At 35.8% G+C, this 22143-nt stretch overlaps 1 protein-coding gene across 9 annotated transcripts in view; it reads right to left on the reverse strand.

The window, feature by feature from the left end:
- DMD (dystrophin) overlaps positions 1-22143 on the reverse strand; it is a 1717438-nt gene that overhangs the window by 767369 nt on the left and 927926 nt on the right. For all 9 annotated transcript variants that reach the window (XM_035001266.1, XM_035001277.1, XM_035001248.1 and 6 more), the window contains 2 exons: positions 9235-9382; positions 6686-6835 (listed from right to left, as the gene is read on the reverse strand). In XM_035001266.1, the coding sequence (XP_034857157.1) occupies positions 6686-6835; positions 9235-9382 (298 nt within the window). The remainder of the gene's footprint in view (positions 1-6685; positions 6836-9234; positions 9383-22143) is intronic.

Raw genomic sequence — 22143 nt, forward strand, 5'->3', positions numbered from 1 at the left:
TTTATTTGTGTCTTCTTCAGTATCCTTCATCAGTATTTTATAGTTTTCAGAGCACAGGTTTTTCACCTCCTTGGTTAAATTTATTACTAGGTATTTCACTCTTTTTGATGAAATTGTAAATGGAACTGTTTTTTAGATTTCTCTTTCTGATAGTTCATTGTTAGTATATACAAATGCAACAGGTTTTTGTAGATTTATTTTGTACACTACAAGTTTATTAAATGTTTCTTAGTTCTTTTTTTTTTAAAGATTTTATTTATTTATTTGTCAGAGAGAGAGAGCACAAGTAGGGGAAGCAGCGGGCAGAGCAGGCAGAGGGAGAAGCAGGCTCCCCAGTGAGCAAGGAGCCCAATGTGGGACTCAATCTCAGAACCCTGAGATCACGACCTGAGCTGAAGGCAGCCACTTAACTGACTAAGCCACCCAGGCGTCCCTGTTTCTTAGTTCTAACCGTCTTAGGGTAGTCTTTAGAGTTTTCTCTATAAATTCCATATAGAAAATAAATATAAATTCTATATAAAATCATGTTGTCCAAAAATAATGACAATTTTATTTCTTCCTTTTCACTTTGAATACATTTTACTTCTTTTTCCTGCTTAACTGCTGTGGCTAAAACTTCCAATACTATGTTGAATAAAAGTGGCAAAGGTGGGCATCCTTGTCTTGTTCCTGATCTTGGAGAAAAAGCTTTCAACTTTTCACCATTGAGTATGATGTTAGCTGTGGGCTTATGATATATGGCTTTCATTATGTTGAGGTATGTTCCATCTATACTCACCTTGTTGAAAGTTTTTGGTCATAAATGGATGCTGAATTTTGTCAAATGCTTTTTTTCCATTTATTGAGATGATCATATAATTTTTACGTTTCGTTTTGTTAATCTGTTGTATCACATTGGTTTGTGGATGTAGAACTATTCTTGCATCCCTGGAATAAATCCCACTTGACCATGCTGTATGATCATTTTAATGTATTGTTTAATTAAGCTTTCTAATATTTCGTTGGGGATTTTTGCATATATGTTCGTCAGGAATATTGGCCTGTAATTTTTTCTCCTCTCCTCTCCCCTCCCCTTCCTTTCTTCACTCTCCCTTTCCTCCCTCCCTCCCTTCCTTTATATACGTGGTATCTTTAGTTTTGGTATCAGGGTAATGCTGGCCTCATAAAATGAGTTTGGATGAGGTAAAACTGTATCACTATGAACATCCCTCTTAGAACTGCTTTTGCTACATCCCACAGATTTTGGATTATTATATCTCTATTGTAATTTGTCTCAAAGTATTTTTTTTTTTATTTCACCTTTCATTTCTTCATTGACCCATTGGTTATGGAGTAGAATATTGTCTAATAACCACATATTTGTGATTTTTCCATTTTTCTTCTTGTAATTGCTCTCTAGTTTCAGATCATTGTGGTTGGAAAATATGCTTGATATGATTTCAGTCTTCTTAAATTTATTGAGATTTGACATACTTAAGCATGTAACATGTACTCTACCCTGGAGAATGTCCCAGGTGCACTTGAGAATATACAACCTGCTTCTTTGGATGGAATATTCTGTATATATCTATTAAGTCTGTCAGTCTGATGTGTCAAGGCCAATATTTCCTTACTGATTTTCTGTCTTAATGACCTATTCACTGGTGTAAGTAGGGTATTTTTTTTTAAATTATTTATTTATTTGACAGAGAGAGAAAGAGAGACACACAGCTAGAGAGGGAACACAAGCAGAAGGAATGGGAGAGGAAGCAGGCTCCTGGCTGAGCAGGGAGCCTGATGCAGGTCTTGATCCCAGGACCACAGGATCATGACCTGAACCGAAGCAGATGCTCAACAACTGAGCCACCCATAAGTAGGGTATTAAAGTCCCCTGCTATTATTATATTTTGTATTGCTGTCTATTTCTTCCTTTAGGTCTGTTACTGTTTGCTCTATAGACTCAAGTGCTAAGTATGTTGGGTGCATAAATATTTCATGTTATAGCCTCTTGTTGGACTGACTCCTTTACCACCATTTAATGCCCTTATTTGTCTTTTACTACAGTCTTCATTTTAATCTCTTTTGTCTGATAAGTATAGGTATCCCAGCTTTCTTTTGGTTTCCATTAGCATAAAATATTGCTTTGCATCCCTTCACTTTCAGTCTCAGTGTGTTCTTACATCTTAGGTGAGTCTCTTTTAGACAGTATATATATGGGTCGTCTACGGCCATACCACCCTGAACGCGCCCAATCTCGTCTGATCTCGGAAGCTAAGCAGGGTCGGGCCTGGTTAATACTTGAATGGGAGACAGTGTATATATGGGTCTTGTTTTCATTTATCTGTTCATCTACTCCACATCTTTTGATTGGAATATTTAGTCCATTTACATTTAAAGTAATTATTGATAGGTATGTACTTATTGTCATTTTGTTAATTGTTTTTCAATTGTTTAGTTCTTCTCTGTTCCTTTCTTTCTCTACTCCCTTGTGGTCTGATGCCTTTCTTTAATGCCATGTTTAGATTCTTCTCTCATTATCTTTTGTGTATCTGCTCTAGTTGCTTGCTTTGTCAGTACATGGGGCTCTCACAACATCCTATATATCTAACAGTCTATTTTAAGTTGATAACAACTTAAATATGAATGCATTCTAAAACTTGACTTTCTCACACTCACTCCCATTTTATGTTTTTATTGTCACATTTTACATCTTTTACTTTATATGTCCTTTAAATAATTGTTGCAGTTTTTATTACTTTTGTCTTTTAACCTTCACGCTAGCTTTATAAGTGATTATTCTACCATATTTCCTATATATTTACCATTACCAGTGAGATTTGTACTTTCATGTTTTCTTGTTACTAATTAGCACCCTTTCTTTTCAGGTTAAAGAAGTCCTTGTAACATTTCTTATAAGACCAGTTTAACGGTGATGAACTCCTTTAGTTTCTGCTTACCTGGAAAACTATTTCTCCTTCAATTCTACATGATGATCTTCCCAGATAAAGTATTCTTGGTTAGAAGTTTTTTCCACTCAGCATTTTGAATATACCATGACCCTTTCTTCTGGTCTGCGAAGTTTCTACTGAAAAACCTGCTGAGATTCTTATGGGAGTTCACTTGTACATAAAACATGTTTTTTTCTTATTGTTTTTAAGATTCTTTATCTTTACTTTTGACATTTTAATTATAATGTGTCTTATTGTGAATATCTGTGAGTTCATTTTATTTGTAACTCTCTGGGATTCCTGGATCTGGATGTTTATTTCCTTCTCCAGGTTAGGTTAGTTTTCTGCCATTATTTCTTAAAATAATTTTTCTGCCCCTTTCTCTCTCTCTTCTTTTGGACCTCTATAATGTGAATGTTATTCTACTTGATACTGTCTCAAGGTACCTTAAGTTATATTAACTTTTTAAAATTCTTTTTTTCTATATGCCACTCTGGGTGAGTTCCACTGCACTGTATTCTAGCTCACTCATTCTTTCTTGTTTTGTCTTGTCTGCTGTTGAATGCCTCTAGTACGTTTTCCAGTTCTGTTTTTGTATTCTTCAGCTCTGTGACTACTGTTTGGTACTTCCTTATATCTTTTATCTCTTTGTTGAATTTCTCACTACATTCACCCATTCTCCCAAGTTTGGTGAGCAAATTTATCACTATTCCTTTAAACTCTTTAACAGGTAAATTACTTAATTCCATTTCATTAATTTTTTTTTCTGAGGTTTTATCTTGTTCTTTCCTTTGGAACATATTCCTCTATTTCCTCACGTTACATGACTTTTTATGTTTGTTTCTGCATGTTAGGAGAAATGGCTACCCCTCTCTGCCTTGAAGGAATGACCTTATGTAGGAGATGAAACTTGTCGTTCAACTTTGCCCTAACTCTTGGTTGTTTCTTGAATCTCTACAATTGTCTAAGCAGCCTGATTTATTCTTGATAGGTTCCAGTCATTGAGAATGTGCCAAGACCTGTTATTGTTCCCAAGAGTGAGATCTCAGTCAGCTCTTAGTTTTAGGTTGATTGGGAGCCAGACTCTCAGGCTGCAGCTTTTTTTTTTTTTTTTAAGATTTTATTTATTTATTTGAGAGAGAGAATGAGAGAGTGAACATGAGAGGTGAGAGGGTCAGAGGGAGAAGCAGACTCCCTGCCGAGCAGGGAGCCTGGGTGGCTCAGTTGGTTAAGTGACTGCCTTCGGCTCAGGTCATGATCCTGGAGTCCCTGGATTGAGTCCCGCATTGGGCTCCCTGCTCGGCAGGGAGTCTGCTTCTCCCTCTGACCCTCCCCCTCTCATGTGCTCTCTCTCTCATAGATAAATAAAATCTTTAAAAAAAAAATAACATCATCAGATGGATTTACAACTGAATTCTCTGAAGCATCTTGGAAAGAAATAATAACAATCTTCAACAATTTCTTCCAGAAAAAAAAGAGAATACTTTTCAACTTGTTTTTATGACTAGTCTAACATTGCTATCAACACTTGAGAAAGATATTTAAAAAATTACAGATGATTTTGTCATGAACAATATAAAAATCCTAAACAACATTTTAGAAAAATGAATCCAGCAATCTTAAGTAGTACAAGACATCATGACCAATATGATTTAAGGAATCCCAGAGTAGTTTCACATTCCAGAACCAATGGCTGTAGTTTACCGCATTCACACAAAGGAGAAAAATCATATGCTCAATAAACACAGAAAAACCATTTGAATATATTCAATACCTGTTCATAACAAAAACATGAACTGGGAATAAGGAGAAATTCCTTAATTTGATTAAAAGAACCTATAAAATGTCCTATGACAAACATAATATTTAATGATAAATTATTGAAAGTTTTCCACCTGAGACAGGAAATGAGCCAAAGTTTCTCATTATTGCCACTTCTATTAAACATTGTATTGGAAGCCCTAGTCTATGCAAAAAATAAAATAAAATTCGAAAGACTGAAAAGAGAGAAACTACCTTTGTTTGATGACACAACTGTGCACATAAAAAATGCAAAAGATTCTGAAAACTATTAATATTTATAAGTGAATTTAGCGAGGACAATGAATATATAATACACCAAAATCCATTATATTTTTATATACCAACAACAAAGAGAAAATAAAATTCAAAATGAATTCCATTTATTAAATAAGATCAAAATGTCAAATATCAGGGATGAAGTAAGATATACAGTTCCTCTGGATGGAACACTGCAAAATATGGTGAAAAAAGCATTCAAGAAGACTTAAATAAATGAAGGGATATATCATTTTCACACACTAGAGGACTCAATATTGTAAAGATGTTAACTGATCTACAAATTCAACACAATTCCAATCACTACCCTGGCAGGCTTCAGTGAAAATTGACAAGTCAGTTCTAAAATTTATTTGCTAAATCAATGAACCAAAACTAGCAAAGAAAGTGTGGACTAAGAAGAACAAAGATGGAGGGTTTAGATCAGCAGATCCCCAAAATTTAAACAATTGCATATATGCATACAATGGAACGTTACTCAGCTATAAAAAGGAATGACATTCTGATACCTGCTACAGCATGGATGAACCTTGAAAACATTCTGCTAGGTGAAATAATTTACACACAAAGGGACAGATAGAGTATCAGTCTACTTTTATGAACTTCTAGAACAAGAACAAGCAAATTCATAGAGACAGTAGATTAGAGATTGTGTGGGTGGGTAGCAGGATGTGGAGTTACTGCTTGATGATTACAGAATTTCTGTTTGGAGGGATGAAAATGTTTCGCACATAGATAATGGTCATGGTTGCACATTGTGAATGTAATACAAGAGACTGAATTTTACACTTAAAAATCATGAAAATGACAAATTTTATGTTATATCCTTTTTACCACAATGTAAACAAAAATACACCCAAATCATTGAATTATACACTTTAAAATGGGCACATTGTATGGCATATGAATTATGTGTCAGTAAAGCCATTAAAAAATCATTCTTATTAAGCCAGTGTGGTAATAGCTGAAGGACAGACACAGTAAAATGGAAGAGAATAAAGAATGCAGGAGCAGATTCAGATGTATGTTCACGTGATTTATGACAACGTTGCCACAGGAGTACAGTGGGAAAAGAATTGCCTTTTGATAGACTAATGTTGTTTTCATGATATATTCATATGTGCCACTAGTTTTAAAGAATAAGTATTAATTAGATAAATATTTAAAAATATTAGATTTATAAAGTATCCAAGGTAGAAAGACAAAGACTCACAAGTTACGTGACTAAGCAACTAAGTAACTAAATAAACAAAAAATACATAAAACACCTTTTGCATCAATCACTCATTAAGTCTATACTATAAGTAAGGATAAGTAATTTTGATTTATAATACTTGAAGCAGATCATCTCCATCTTAGTTAAATACCGTCAGTATACAACTGAACGATGAAATTATTTCATCCCTTTTCCAGTCTAATTCTTTAGCATAACTCATGAAAAGTAACAATGGTATATATATTTTGTCATTTGGTCATTAATGTATTGCCATCCAGCATCACCATTCTTGCCATCCATAATGAATCACGGAGCCAAATCAAATGGTCAGATTAAAAAACACACCAATCCACATACCAGTTCCCCTCCCCCAACCCCAGCAATAAAACACCCACGAAACAAAACAAATACAAACATTGGTAACATTTAACACATGTGACGGCAGAGATAGTTAACGTCTAACCTTTATCCACTGAAGATTTGTCTGCTTGAGCTTATTTTCAAGTTTATCTTGCTCTTCTGGGCTTATGGGAGCACTTACAAGCACTGTTCCTCTAGTTTCATTTAATTGTTTTAGAATTCCCTGGCGCAGGGGCAACTCTTCCGCCAGTAACTGAAACAGACAAATGCAACAACGTTTAAAATGAATTACAGCACAATTCCAACTATCTTGTCTTTGTCTCTATTGATTAGTCTATCAAAACGAAGCAACTTGACTGAAGGCTGGCTGGTATCTCAAATACCAATGGCTTTCTACAGAGCGCAGAACTGATGGACTGGAGCACCCACTCCCAAGGAGATAAACCTATATATTGTATCCCTGGGAGATTCTTTTCAAGAAAAAAAGAATCAGGTGGTATCATGAGCTCCAAAAATAACACCCCAAGCACTGTTAAGACTCTGAAAACACATCTCTGTCAGAAATAGAGCAATCTGGGTAAATTCGTGATCCTCTCAGGTATTAAGCATCCATGCTATAATTTACTATTGAGTAAGAAATTGCAATATCATATTGAGAGCTAACTAACATTGAGACCATACCAGGTAACAGGCGCTGGGTTAACCTTGTCACATATTATATAAAAATTAACTAAGATAATATAATTCTATGAGGTAGATCCTATTATCTTCCTCTTACACAGAAGGAAGCTGAGACACAGATTAAATCCCGACAGGGAAGTTAAGTACCAGCTCCAAGGACACAAAAGTAGCAAGCGATGGAGCTGTGATTCCAACTTGGGCAATTGCATTAATGAACCCTATTTTGGACTCCTCCACATCCCTGCATTTCTTTTATTCATTCAGTCTTCCATTATAAATGCCCTTTCCCAAGACCTACAGAACCACCATGGTTGTTAATAACTGTCCTTTATTTATTTGTGTCATCTAGAGCTACAGTGTCCAATATAGTATCACTAGCCACATGAGGCTACTTAAGTTTAAATTAATTAAATTTCAATAACATAAAAAAGTCAGTTCCCCAGTCACACTACCTTTCAAGTACTCAAAAGGCACATACAGCTCTTGGCTACTGCAATAAACAATAAGAGCATTACCATCATTACAGAAAGTTCTTTTGGACAGTGCTGATCTAGACTGCCTAAAGAAAATAGAAAATCAATGCATATATATTAATAAGTACCACTAAACATGTCTCTTAAATGAGTTATCAATTATATTGCTATACATACACTCAATAAATTTAGGAAAGATTAATTTTCAAGAACAGACTGAGTTCATTTTTCTATGACATACCCATCTTCAGATGAACTATAGATTCAAAACTTGGTGGTTTTTGTTTTTTTTTTTTGTTTTTTTGCCATATCAGACATAGAGTAGGTACGCAATATTTGTTTACTGAACTAAGCATTAATTTTATTTTTATACTTTATCCTCTGTTCAGGTATAAATTTCTTGTTTCACAGAAATAAGTGGTTGACATTGGAGTCTAATTTGCATGTACAAACCAACTGAATCATTGATAAAGGAGTAATTCCATTTCCCTTTGATTGTATGACCTTGTAAAATGAGGATAACAGCAACCATTTTGAAAGTTTTATACGAAGATTAAATAAATAGCAGATGTAAGTACATCTAATACTTAGCACATAATAGAGGACGATTAAATGTTAATTTCCCCTTCCTTTTCACCTTCGTTTCAAGAATTATAGTAAAACAGATCCAAATAAGTTTCTTTCTTAAAACTAAAACCAGGAAAGGTAATCCAACTACACAATCAGTGCATGTCAGTCAGCCAGGTGAGGTAATCAGTAATAAGCAGACATCGCAGTAGGAAGGCATGAAAAGCCACTTGAATAGGCTGGATGTCCATTCAACCAGTATAGAATGTAAACCAACACCACGCACCCCCAACCACTCCCAGACAAAACAAACACTGTTTCAGGCAAATCGAACACCTCTAATTAGAGGCTGAAATAGTGAGATTGATTTGGCAATTAAGATCCTTCCTAAGAAATGGGATTCATTTCTATAAACTCCCTCCAGGTTTTGAAATAGTTTGGAGTTGTAAAATTCTCCAATATGTCTAAGATCAATTTCAAATTAGTTTTCAAAATACTGCCATGCATTTCACACACACACACACACACACACACACACACTTTTTACAAAAAAATATACTTGCTGGGAAACACTGGGTTAAAACAATATAAAGTTTTTTTTTTTTTTAAAGATTTTATTTATTTATTTGACAGAGAGAGAGCACAAGTAAGCAGAGTGACAGGCAGATGGAGAGGGAGAAACAGGCTCTCCGCTGAGCAGGGAACCGGATGTGGGGCTCAATCCCAAGACCCCAGGATTATGACCTGAGCCGAAAGCAGCCGCTCAACAGACTGAGCCACCCAGGCGCCCCAAAACAATGTAAAGTTTTGAGGAAATCTAGTGATGAACTATCAATAACTTAATGGAAATCAAAGATTAAATACCTTAAAAAATAGATTCATATACTCTTTATACAAGTAGGCCCTGGGGGTTTTTAGAAAACAAAATTACCTTGACTTGTTCAAGTTTTTCTTTTAGCTGCTGCTCATTTCCAGGTTCAAGTGGAATACTAGCAACGTTATCCACTTCCTCCAACCATAAAACAAATTCATCTACATCTCTTTGAAATTCTGACAAGATATTCTTTTGTTCCTCTAGCCTGGAGAAATAAGAATAAAACTGTTATAAACAACATATTTCTCAGACTTTTCTTTCTTCCTTTTTTTTTTAAGAAAACTCAGAAACAAACCAAAAAAACCGCGGTTAACACTTTGAAGAAAATAAAAAATTTAAAAGATGTTAATACACAATTTTTTAAAGAAAATTCATTTACTTCGAACAGAGCAACCTCATTATCTCCAAAACTTCTTAAATGTAAGAGGTTAAAACTGGTAAAGAAAAAAACTTCTAATTTTAAAATTCCAACATTATGTTATTAAATGAGAGCAGCGTTCTTCAACCTCAGAGCTGCTGACATTTCGGGGTTAATAACTCTTATTTGTGAGGGGCTGTTCTCTGCTTTGTAGGAGGTTTAGCAGGGCCTTTCCCCATTCGATGCCAGTAGCATATCCCCCCCTCAACTGTGACAAGCAAAAATGTTTTAAAGCACTACCAAATATCCCCTTGGGAGCAAAACTGCCCTGGGGTGAGAGCCACCGCACTAGAATAAGTCACAGTATGAAGGTGAATGCTCTAAAATGCTTAAATAAAATACACCCTTCTGGGAAATTGCAGGGTAAAAGTAAAAGCAAGGGAATAAAAAGAACACTAAGTTTTTACATGTTAAAATGTTTTCCGAATTATGATTCACAGTCTTTCTTGAGGAAAGAGGAAAACTGAGTTAAAATACATCACATATGTTGTACTAGTGGAAGTTTTCACTTATAAAAACATATATACTGTATGTTTTTCAATTAGCCATAAATTTATTCTTACATATTGAATCATAACACAGTTGAACAAAATGGTCTGTGCCTCACGTAATTTATAATGTTTTGTTTTGTTGTTTTTTGAGAGAGAGATATCTCCTGTATGTAAGCTTTTAATTGAATACACACACACACGCAGACATACATATACGTAGGTGTACTTTTCTACATATATGTAGGAAAGTATGTATGTAAGCTTTCAATTGAATATACATACACATACATAAGTACAAAGCTTATATATATACATACATATGTACACACATCTATATATACACAACATACATTATATATTCACACATGAATATATGTATATATAGGAAAGTACAACTATGACTGCTGTGTAGCTCCAGATATTTTTTTTTTTAAGATTTTATTTATTTATTTGACAGAGACACAGCGAGAGAGGGAACACAAGCAGGGGGAGTGGGAGAGGGAGAAGCAGGCTTCCCGCTGAGCAGAGCAGGGAGCCTGATGCGGGACTCAATTCCAGGACCCTGGGATCATCACCTGAACCGAAGGCAGAGACTTAACGACTGAGCCACCCAGGCGCCAGCTCAAGATATTTTTAAAAAGTGTACAAATGACCAGAAAAAACAGAATGTTATCAGAAGCCCAGAGGCCCCTCTTGTCCCTTGCAGTCACTACCTCCATATAACCAGTATCCTGTCAACTTCGATTATGTTGCCTATATTGAACACTGAGTATATGGAATGATATGCTATATACTCTTCTGTGTCTTGTCTCTTTCACTCAACATAATGTTTACAATAATCAACCATGTGGTATATAGCTTAATTTGTTTAATCTCCTGGCTGTAGAGTATTGAATTGTTTAAATATATATCTCTGTTGATGGATATTTGGGTTGTTTCCATTTTGGGGATGTTTAGATGTTTTTTTGGTTTCAGTTTAACAAATATTTATCAGGGGCTAACTTCCAGCAAGGCTACTGGGATTAGTATTAAAGATAGATATGTTGTGTGCCTTGCTTTGATGATCTCACAGTCCATGAGAGGAAACAAGAGATCCCCATGTGTAGGAACAAGACACAGCCTGTCTCATTTATAGCCTGTGCAAAGACAGGGTGTTGAAAGAACTACTAGTACAGTCTTTCCCCACACCAGGTCCACTTACTGAATTTATGCTTGCCTATATTCAGTTTTGCTCTTTGATGAGAGTTTGTCCAAAGTCTGTTCTAGGGCATGTGAGGAGACATTCTCTTCTCTGTCTATTCTTAACAAAGCAGACCCTATGAAAACTCAAGTCATATTCCAGGATCCTATGGAAACCTAAGTCATATTATGTCACTGTTGCAGTAAAAACTCTTGTATTGCTTCCCAATTTATTCACAGCAAAGCCAAAGTCATTATAGTGTTCTGTAAGGGTCTAGATCTGTGCTGTCCAATATAGTAGATACCTTCCCATGTGGCTACTAAGCACCTGAAATGCTGTAAGAGGAATTGAGATGTGCTTTAAGTGTACAATATACACCAGATTTCAAAGACTTAGTACAAAAAAATTGTTCTATCTCTGAACCTTCTACTCAAGCTTGCTGAGGACCTACAAGTGCTATACAACAGAAAACCCTTTTATTTTTTAAAGATTTTATTTATTTATTTGAGAGATAAAGAGAATGAGAGAGAGAGAGAGAGCATGAGGAGGGGAGGGTCAGAAGGAGAAGCAGACTCCCCACTGAGCAGGGAGCCTGATGCGGGACTCGATCCTGGGACTCCAGGATCATGAGCTGAGCCGAAGGCAGTTGTTTAACTAACTGAGGCACCCAGGTGCCCCCAGAAAACTATTTTAAAAAAAGAATGGGAAACATCTCATTAATACTTTTTTTCATTAATACTTTCTATATGATGTACAGGTTGAAATAATATGTTTAATATATTGGGTTAAGTGAAATATATTCATTTCATCTGTTCCCACATTTTAAAAGATGTGGCAACTATATAAATTTCAATTACACATGTGGCTCACCTTATTTTTCTATTGACCAGCACTGATCTAGGAAATCTGCTGAGCCCCAATCTCCTTACTTCTCTGACCTCATTTCCATCTACTCTATATTTCTCTTATCTTTCTTGAGACCCGCTGGCTTCCTTGCTGTGCTCCTCAAATATACTACATGGGTCCCCGCTTCTGAGTCTCTGTACTTGCTGTATTTTTCTGCTGACAATGTCCTTCCCTCAAATATTAAACATGGCTGGCTCCCTCACCTTCTGCAGGTCTTCCCTGATGAACCTACCGAAAATTACATTTCTCCTCCCAAATGTCTATTCTTTCTCTCTGTTTTTATCTTTCTAGTTCCTAAATGTAACAAACACTATAATTTGGTTATTTTATAGGACGTCTGTCTCTCATACATGAAATTAAACTTCCTGACATCAAAGATTTTTATTTATTGCTGTAACCCTTGCTCCTGGAACAATGCTTGGCACAGATTAGATGCTAAATCAGTAACTGTTGCATTAACGAATGAATTCTGCCATCATTCTTTTCCATTTTACATGCATTCCTATTTTAAAAGAATCCTTCCTATTCTTTATAATACCAATAGGTGACGGGGACTAAAAAATACACCTGTCCTGATGAGCACCAGGTGATGTATGGAAGTGTTGAATACTGTACACCTGATACTAATATTACACTGGGTGTTAACTAATTAGAATTTAAATAAAAACTTAAAGAATCTTTCCCGTTCTTTGTAATACTGATTCTGAAACATGGTCTAATTTACCCGCCAATGTGTATGACAATATTTCACCAAACTGAAGACACCTTCAGTTGCAGGTCATATAAGACCATCCTAAGTTCTGCCAGGCATGAATTGGAAAAGTCATGGTGCTGATTAAACTATGACGTTTTTTGTTTGAAGGCTTTCCTTCAATTAAGACGTTGTTCTTTTAGATTTCTTTATATTTTTGTCATATATTTCTCTTGTATACACATGAAAAGTAAAATATAAGTGAAAAATTGATGAGGTAGTCCTAAAACTTTCTCATATTTAGAACTTGCCTCTCCTATATCACTTTTCCCCTCAGAGTAATTGACCTCTGTCTTTACCCACAGCCTATCAGAGGATGATTTCTTAAGAAGGCTCCACCACTGTTTCTTGGATTTTCTTCCAAACCACATGTGGTCTGGCCAGTAGAGATTGTAAAACCCATCCTGGTTTCAGTGATTTTAATGTGATAAAACATGCAGGTTAGAATGGATGAAATTGACATTGGGGAGGGTATGTGCTATGGTGAGCGCTGTGAATTGTGTAAGACTGTTGAATCACAGACCTGTACCTCTGAAACAAATAATACATTATATGTTAAAAAAAAAAAAAGAAGAAGAAGAAGAGAGCAGGAAGGGAAAAATGAAGGAGGGGAAATCGGAGGGGGAGATGAACCATGAGAGACTATGGACTCTGAGAAACAAACTGGGGTTTCAGGGGGGGAGGGGGTGGGGGGATGGGTTAGCCTGGTGATGGGTATTAAGGAGGGCACGTACTGAATGGAGCACTGGGTGTTATACACAAACAATGAATCATGGAACACTACATCAAAAACTAATGATGTAATGTATGGTGATTAACATAATAAAAAAAACAGAACAAGAATTAATAACATGGGACTGAATAAAGTGAGGAATATGGGAAAAAAAAAAAGAATGGATGAAATTTAGTTCATTTGCACAGCTTCCCAGGGCTGACATAGTGACTCAGGTTCTTTTGGCTGCTACCAAGTGGCTGGTTGGTTCAGGATTTTTAAAAAAATTCATAATATAATAACAGTTTACTGTTATCTTTAACTTATAATTATGAATGGATATTATTATTGGCATTATCTGCCTGCTGCTTGAGCTTATTTTCCATTAAGAGAGTCAATAAAGATTTGGCATTACTTTCCATGGGAATTAACATTTGATTACATGAGTTTTTGCCAAAGATGAATATTTTGGCCCCTCTTGTACATGAAAAGTAAGGATGCGGACATTAATGCCTAATGTTGACATTACTGGTTAGCAAAGTATTCAAGATCTATACAGGGAGGGTCAGGAGATGCAGCTGGTGAGGTGGCTAGCCAGTGGATTATGAAGTACCTAGAATGTTTTGTTTTAATCTGTAGGTGATGAACGACTTAAAGGTTTTTAGTAGGGCCAGATTTCATCCAAAGCTCATTCTGGCTATCCTGTGGAAAATGGATGCGGGCACAGGTGGTATGACAAGAGACTTAGGAATCAAGTATGAGATTCTCATAAAAGGACAGGCATAAAGTAATGAAGGTTCAAGTCATCAAGACCTAACAGAGGAAAAGGGTAAGACAGGATACATGAAAAATGTAGGAGATTCAACAGGACTTGTGGATAAAAGGAGACAGACTGGTATTAGTGGCTAGTAATCGTTGAGCAGTTACTACGTGGTATCCACTGAATCAAGTACCAAGATCCCACATTACCCCTATGAGATGGTACTCATCTTTCCTCATTTGCAGATGAAAGAAAATCTGGCTTAGTATTTTGCCCAAGGTCATACAGCTATTAAGTAGTCAATCCAACATTCAGTCCTGGGTCATCTGGGTCCAGAGTCTGTGCTCTTGACCTGACCACTACATCTGGTCTATGAGTGCTTTCCACCTTATCTAGCTGAGTAAACAGTATTTACTCCAGCTGAGAGTACACTGAATTGCATCAGATATCTAGGGGGAAATTACTAGTAAAAAAAAAAATAAGAGATCTGGAGCTTAAAGAGCTGGAAATATAGACTTCAGAGTCCTCAGCAAGAAGTTGGTGGATAAAACATGGTAAACTAACTTTTGCATTAATAATTTACTCTTCATATTTGGCATCTTCTGAGTCCATTCTTTCTTTATTTTCAGATTAATGATTAGCAATTCTCCCTCTTGCTTATTTAAATGGAAAAATTAAAGAAAAAGTCCATTTCACAGCAATTCATTGATTCCTTATGTATGAGCAACCTGTGGCTCCTGCTCATCCCCTACGTTCCCTTCTTCGATGTGGAAAGCCAGAGGAATGCCTAGAGTGTTCTTCTGGCCCCTCTAAAAGCTACAGGGGCCGGTGAAGGAGTTCTTCACCTCAACAAACACTCAGCTGAAAGAGAACATGGTTCTCCCTTCGTGCACTCCACATACTGGTTTTCAGAGATGATCCTGAAGCCCCTACCTTTGACGTTAGAGAAATCAAAGGGGAGAAGGGAGGAAACTGAGCCTGAGAAAAACTGCACTTCCTACAAAGCTATGCCATCCCATCTGGTCCTCTGACATGGACTGGGACACAGGGTGCAGAGGAGGTTGAAGTCACCGGTAGTAAACATAATACTGCTGTCACTTCTTATTAAACCCTACGGGGAAGTGGCTGGTGTCAATTGCTGGCAGCTTGCTTTAGAATGTGGAAGAGAACCATTTTCCCACAGACTCTGGACTGAGAAGCAATTCTTAAAGAGGAAAAATTCCATTATAGACATTCTTTATTTGTTTTAAAGTTCTAAGGTGGTTCAAATGCTTGGGTCTAGGTTTCAAGAGTGTCAGTCTACCTCATCATTTTTCTTTTTTCCTTTCTCTCCTTCCTCCTCCCTCCCTCCCTCCCTTCCTTCCTTCCATCCTTCCATCCTTCCTTCTTCCCTTCCTTCCTCCCTCCTTCCCTTCCTCCCTTCACAAATCTTTGTCTCCTTTAGAATTTGGCTCCATCATCTTGCAGTGTCCCAGATGCTTAGAGCAACCTTATTCCTACCATTTCTTTTTTCTCATTTTAGTTAACTAAAACTTTGCTAAAATCAGATTACATTTGTAAAACCTAGACAGATGGGTAAAGCTTTTCTCAGCCTTCATCTAGAAGTTGACCATATCAGGAAGAGAAAAAAATCCAAAACCTAACAAACAAAAGCTTAAAGAGCAAGAGAGAGTAATATCAAACCAAAAAAAAAAAAAAAAAAAAGAGCACCTCAAACGAATAAAATTCTAAAAGCAAATATCTCCAACCTCCACTTCAAACACGTCTCAAATTACTTGCATATATTTTTCTTTCAGGAATATTCAGCCAAGAAAAAGAGGGAAAATGTACTTATTCATTTTAATTGAGATTTATATATTTAATTGCTATAAACTGTATAAACATTGTGTACCAATTTCCCAAATTTAATAGTCTACTGTATTTCCTTAGGTCATTAATTATTCTTTGAAAAATTGATTTTTCTGATCTGAGTAATAACCCATATGTAGGTACACCATATTTCACCATTCTTTTATTATTAGACATTTAGTTTGGTTCCTATTTTTCATTATAATAAACAACTATAAAAATACATTTGTTTATATTTTGGCTTACGTATCTGCTAATTTCCTTAGAATAAGGAAGAAAAGTACACAATAAGAACACTAAGGATTTCGATACACATTGCTAAATTTCTTTGCAAAGCTGGTAATAGGAACACTCATGCCCTTCTACCAATAGTTATAAAACACTTGTCTCAACACACATTTACCACTACAGCACATTATGATTTATATGCTTGATAGAAGAAAAATAGTTTGTCATGGATTTTTTTTCTGTTTTTTTATTAAAAGTTGACAAAATTTGTGTATTTGTGTGTATTTGTCATTTGCTTCTACTATCAATTGTCTGCTGTGTCTGTTGCCTATTTTTCCTGTTTTATTTGTTTGTAAAAGCTCTTTTCATGTTATCCAGTTTGATAATAAAAAATAAAAAAATATTGAGGATATTTTCCATTTTACCTTTTGAATTTTTATATTTTTGTTTCTAAATAAAATGTTATCACTTTCTTTGTGATTTCATTGATACTACTGTGAAAATTGTGAACGTCCTACAGTTGTTTAAATATTCACCTTTATATTATTTTGGATCATTATACTTTCATTTAAAAAGAATAAAACTTAATCCATCTTAAATTTATATAGCTAAGTTTCTGACCTTGAAGGGTTTTTGAGAAGTTGATATTTTTCCCCAGCACAGTCTCTTCTTTATTGATTTGTGGTTATTTCCTCATTTTTTGTTTCATATGTAATGAGGTTCTGTTTACTGATCTACTATAGATTTTTTGACAGTAATGCATGACTTCAAGCACTGTAGCTTTAAAGTAGGCTTAATTTCGGGTAGGTTAACCTCCTCTCTTAGCTATTCTATGTAATATGAGTATCATTTGATCAAATTACAGAATAAATCTCATTGGAGATTTTGATAAGGATTCCATCAAATCAATAAATTATTTTGTGGAGAATTACTGTCTTTCCAGTATGAATCTGTTAAATTTTCTATATTTACAGTGCATTTGGAGTGTATCTGGGACTCATCCGTGCATTATAAATAATTAAGTACGTTTTCTAAATAACTTTCAGCATCAGTTTGAAAGGCAGTGACTTGCATATGATTTTATGGATATTAATTCTATACTAATCTAGAAAATTCTTAAGTACTCCCAGATAGAATAAATCACCGCTTTAAAAAATAAAAGTTTTGGCTAAGCTATTTGTCATAATCTTTCTCTTCACACAATGTTTGTGGAAAACTTTTCTGAATGATTTAATTTTTTAAAAAAGTACAGCATCTTTTTAAATATGAAAACATTTGGTAGTCATTTCTTGTCTAGGTCTGTTTTTTATACTTTGAAATATAAAAAAGATGGTGGCAAAATCCCACCGGGACCTTGTTATAATCTGCTTTTTCAAGCGCATGTGTTTTCTGAAATTTCAAAAGCCTCGATTTGAAGTTTTAAAAGCCGCAATTTGAATTTATGTATTCAGATGATTGCAGAAAAGCAAAGGAACACAGTTAGCATTTCCACACTTGTCTCTTGACAGAACAGTTTAAATGTGCTTTATATTGGCATTCATCACATGAAGTGTTATTTCTTTGTTTACCTACTCGCTTAATGCTTATGGTAGGATTTATTCAGGCATGTGGTAGTAATAATAATGAATGGGATATTTAACATTACCCATCTGCAATTAAGTGCTAAATATTTTACTTTTAGAGGCATTTCAATACATTTAGTTATTTTTTTTAAAGAATGGCTTCTGTTTGAAATATTGGCTCTGTTGCTGTTTACATTATAAATGCTCTTAATGCAATTGAAGGAAGCACATATTATGATGGGGAGAGATTTGCATAATCAGAAAGGAAGAGTTATGGATGTGCTGCTAAATTCAATGAATTTAACATTAACTCTTAATGAACATGTTCTGTGGGGCTGCTGTTACGGTAAGAGGAAGACTGCCAAATCACATGGCATGATTTTAGAAGGGGAGGATATACCAAGTGTTTCAGGCCAACCGCTAGATATTTTCACATTTGAATCTTTTTAAATACTCAATACATCCCTTGTATTGCCTCTGTAAAATTACCAATGAAGAAAGTGAAGCCCCGGGGGGTGGGGTGTGTGTGTATATACCATATATATCCCAATATAAGGCAATTATCTCTCCCATTTTCCAAATGAGAAGTACCTCTCTAAGTTTTTGATTAACTGTTAACATAGAAACTTCAGAAAATGTAGAGAGAATCAACACCTGCTATCTACATGGCTTAATTAATTTGATTGCACATACTAATTTAAAATTATATATTATATTAGAAAAGTCACATTTTCCCCTTCCCAGTTTATACAGTAGTTGTGTATACATTCCTCACATCCATGTTCAACATTGGAATTGTCACTCTGATGGATGCACTTTTTGAGTCACCTAATTCAGTTTTCTAGACAGAGTCATCTTCACTTCTACCCACAGGGCCTGATATATGGCACTGCTGAGTCCATGTATGAGGTTCTACTGGAAATTTTACTCCAAGCTATAAGCACACATTTACACCAGACAGTTCTATGTTATGTAAAGACAGTTTTTCTCTTTTCTGTGCCATATGTCTGTGAGGTACGCAATGTAACCACTTACTGAGTTGCTTATAAAATAATCTTTACAGACCTTGTTTACAATGACATACAACTCTTTCAACTGTGATGTCATACCAACAAAGCTAATCATGACTTCTGTTAATTTTTTTCCTGTTTCTTTCCTTTATCAAGTGACTTCTACAGATAGCCAAAATCCTCATCAATTGAGATGAAATTAATACGTCTTTCCCAGATGGTAGTTTGTTGTTCTGAGCAAAATAAATGAGGATCTTGTAACGTGAGAAACTTCAAAAGGATTCAAATATAAGTCCTCTCTTAAGGTAAAAACAAAAACAAAAACAAAAACATTTTTAGCCACACACATTAACTTCCCCAGGTCACACCCTCTATAGGACATTGTCAGAATCAGAACCAAAGCATCAACTATTTTTAAACCAACATGCCTCTTGTACCCGGCTAGTGCTGGAGTTACACAGACATTTATTAATTTTGTCTACAGCTTGTGCTTTATTAAACTGAAGTGCTCCTGAGAGAAATAACGTATCCAGGTTGCTCAGGCTTTTATTTCTCAATAGTAAGGAAAAAATTATGAAAATGAGAAGGGATATCCTGAAGCTTAGTAGTGACCTACTGAAAGAAAAAGAAAACCAAATCAAAGCCTTGCAAGTTATTATTTGAGTGCATGAACTTGGGGAAGTTGCTTAACTTCTATAGGCCTCAGTTTCTTCATCTTAAAATTGGGACATTTAACATTGCATGGTTGGTTATATGGATTAAATTTGCTCGCAGAAACACCAGTTTTTGTCTAGTGCTTTACTAATAGCATTCAACAAATGGTAGAGAAAATAAAGAGTTAAAAAAAGGGTAAATCTGGATACTGAGCTATTAGTTCTATCTCAGAATTTTGCTTAAGCCAACACACTTACATACATAAAAGTATTTATAAAGATGCATGAGTACATAGAAGGACTATTTGAAATTGAGCTTTTTGATGAACCAGTTGACAGCTCTATTTCTCTCTTCTGACAAATTTCCTTGACACATTTTGTGGGGGAAACACAATTAGAGTCAAAATGCCAATCTATGAGTAAAAGTGCCACCAGATTAGACTAATTCTCGGTGAAGTAGATGTAGGATTACAATGCAACAAACATTTATTGAAGGTCTCTTAGTGGCCGGTGATATGGCAACAGATGTAGGCAAGTTTTTGCCCTTGTAGAGCTTACATTCTATTAAGGGGAGACAGACAATACCCAAGATAAACTGAAACATGTAGATTGTGACATAGTGTTACATGCTACACAGAAAAAAAGTGAAGCCAGGAAGAAAGGGAACATTGAGTGGAGTTGGAGGGTGGTTTTGCAATTTTATATCAATCAGAGAAAGCTTCATTAAGAAGGGCTATTTGAGTAAAATCATCATGGTAGAGAATGGCAATCTGCTCACCAAAAAATTTGATCCCCTTCTCTTCATCACAAAGCTAGCTGTCATTTCCCATCCTCCATTGCCATTGGGTATGGCCAATAATTGAATTCTAGCCAAGGGAATGTGAGCAAAAGTGAGGTTCACTGATTCCAGGCCTGGCTCATCACTTAATCCCTACACCTGTGATATTCCTTATTGTTCCTCTTTCTACAGCCACATGTTAAAAATGTCAGAGCCACAAAATCAATGTAGCTTGGGTCTTTGATTCACAATTTGGAGGGGAGCTGTTTGTTGATCAGAAACAACTTCCTGAATCTTGCATGAGTGAGACACTTGCATTCTTGAGCCACTGAAATGCAGAGTTTCTTTTTAAGTAGCAGCTTAAAGTAGACAATAAATGAGGTAAGGGAGCAAGCCATGCAGATAATGGGGAGGAGAGCACTCTAAGCAAAAGAGAAAAAACACAAAGGTCCTGAGGCAGGAGTGTGGGCAGAATATGCCCAGAACAACAAGGAAGTGGAAAAAAAAATATTTGCAGTGGAATGAAGGAAACTCAGTTCTTAGATAAAAAAGAAATATTAGAATAATCTTTTGGGGGAGTTACCAGATTGAACTCTGTTCTCCAATCCTACTTTAATAGGTCCAATTGACTAATTGAATCCCAGAACTTCTGGATTTTTATTGTATGCTGTCTAAGCAGGTGCTGGAACTGATTTATAAAAACACTAAGGATACTTTGGACCTTCATCTGTCAGAGGCAGAGTCACATAATTTATCAGCAAAGGCTGTAATAAAGCCATTGCCATGTGGTGGAAGATGCAATGAAAAGTGAATGACCTCAGTTTTTCTGCTTTCAGTCATAACCAGGTTTTTCCCTTCCCACATACCATCATCTTCCCTCCTAAGCCACCTTCTCTGTCAGCCTCCATGGATGTCTCTGCAGCTCCTAGTCTCTCAAGCTAGATATCGGAGGCATCCTTGGTTCTTTCCTGTCTCTTACTCCCAGGGTGTATTCCCAAATGTGTCCTCACAATTCCACGTGAGATAGCTCTCTCGAATGTGTCCACTTCTCTCCATTCTCCCTGCCACCAACTCCTTCTCCTATCCTCTCTGTCTGGATTACTGAGGTTATTTCTTAACTGGGTTCTGCGACCCACCTTGCCATCTTCTTATCCATCCTCAACACTTCAGAAGGAATCCTCTTTCTAAAATATGTCTCTGATTATACCTTCACAGTAACTCCCTAGGGTCATTGGGATAAAATCCAACTTCTTTAACAGGGATCAGAAAGCTCTTTATGATGTGATCTCTACTTACTTCTCTTTCTTCATCTCTTTTTGCATTCTAAAATCCATTGAACTTACCCTTCAATCCAGTACTGTACTCATGTTAGAACTTAGCATACTCTGCTCCTTCTGTCTGGGATACCCTTCCCCATATCTTGATCTAGGTAGCTTCTAGTTACCTTTCCAATCTCAGGTTAGCCATCACTTTCTCTGTGAAGCTTTTCTCAATTATCACCCCCATACCACTCAAGTCTCTGTTATGGGCCCTGCTATATAATCTCATGGCTCTTCATCCTATTTCTATCACAGGGTATATTGTAATTTCCTATGTCTGTCAATATATTATAAGCACCATAAGGACAGGCACTATACTGCGATCACACTCTATTCTCAGTACCTAGTAT

Source organism: Mirounga leonina, unplaced genomic scaffold (assembly GCF_011800145.1).
Source record: "Mirounga leonina isolate KUSES-001 unplaced genomic scaffold, KU_Mleo_1.0 Mir_101595, whole genome shotgun sequence".
Taxonomy (NCBI): domain Eukaryota; kingdom Metazoa; phylum Chordata; class Mammalia; order Carnivora; family Phocidae; genus Mirounga; species Mirounga leonina.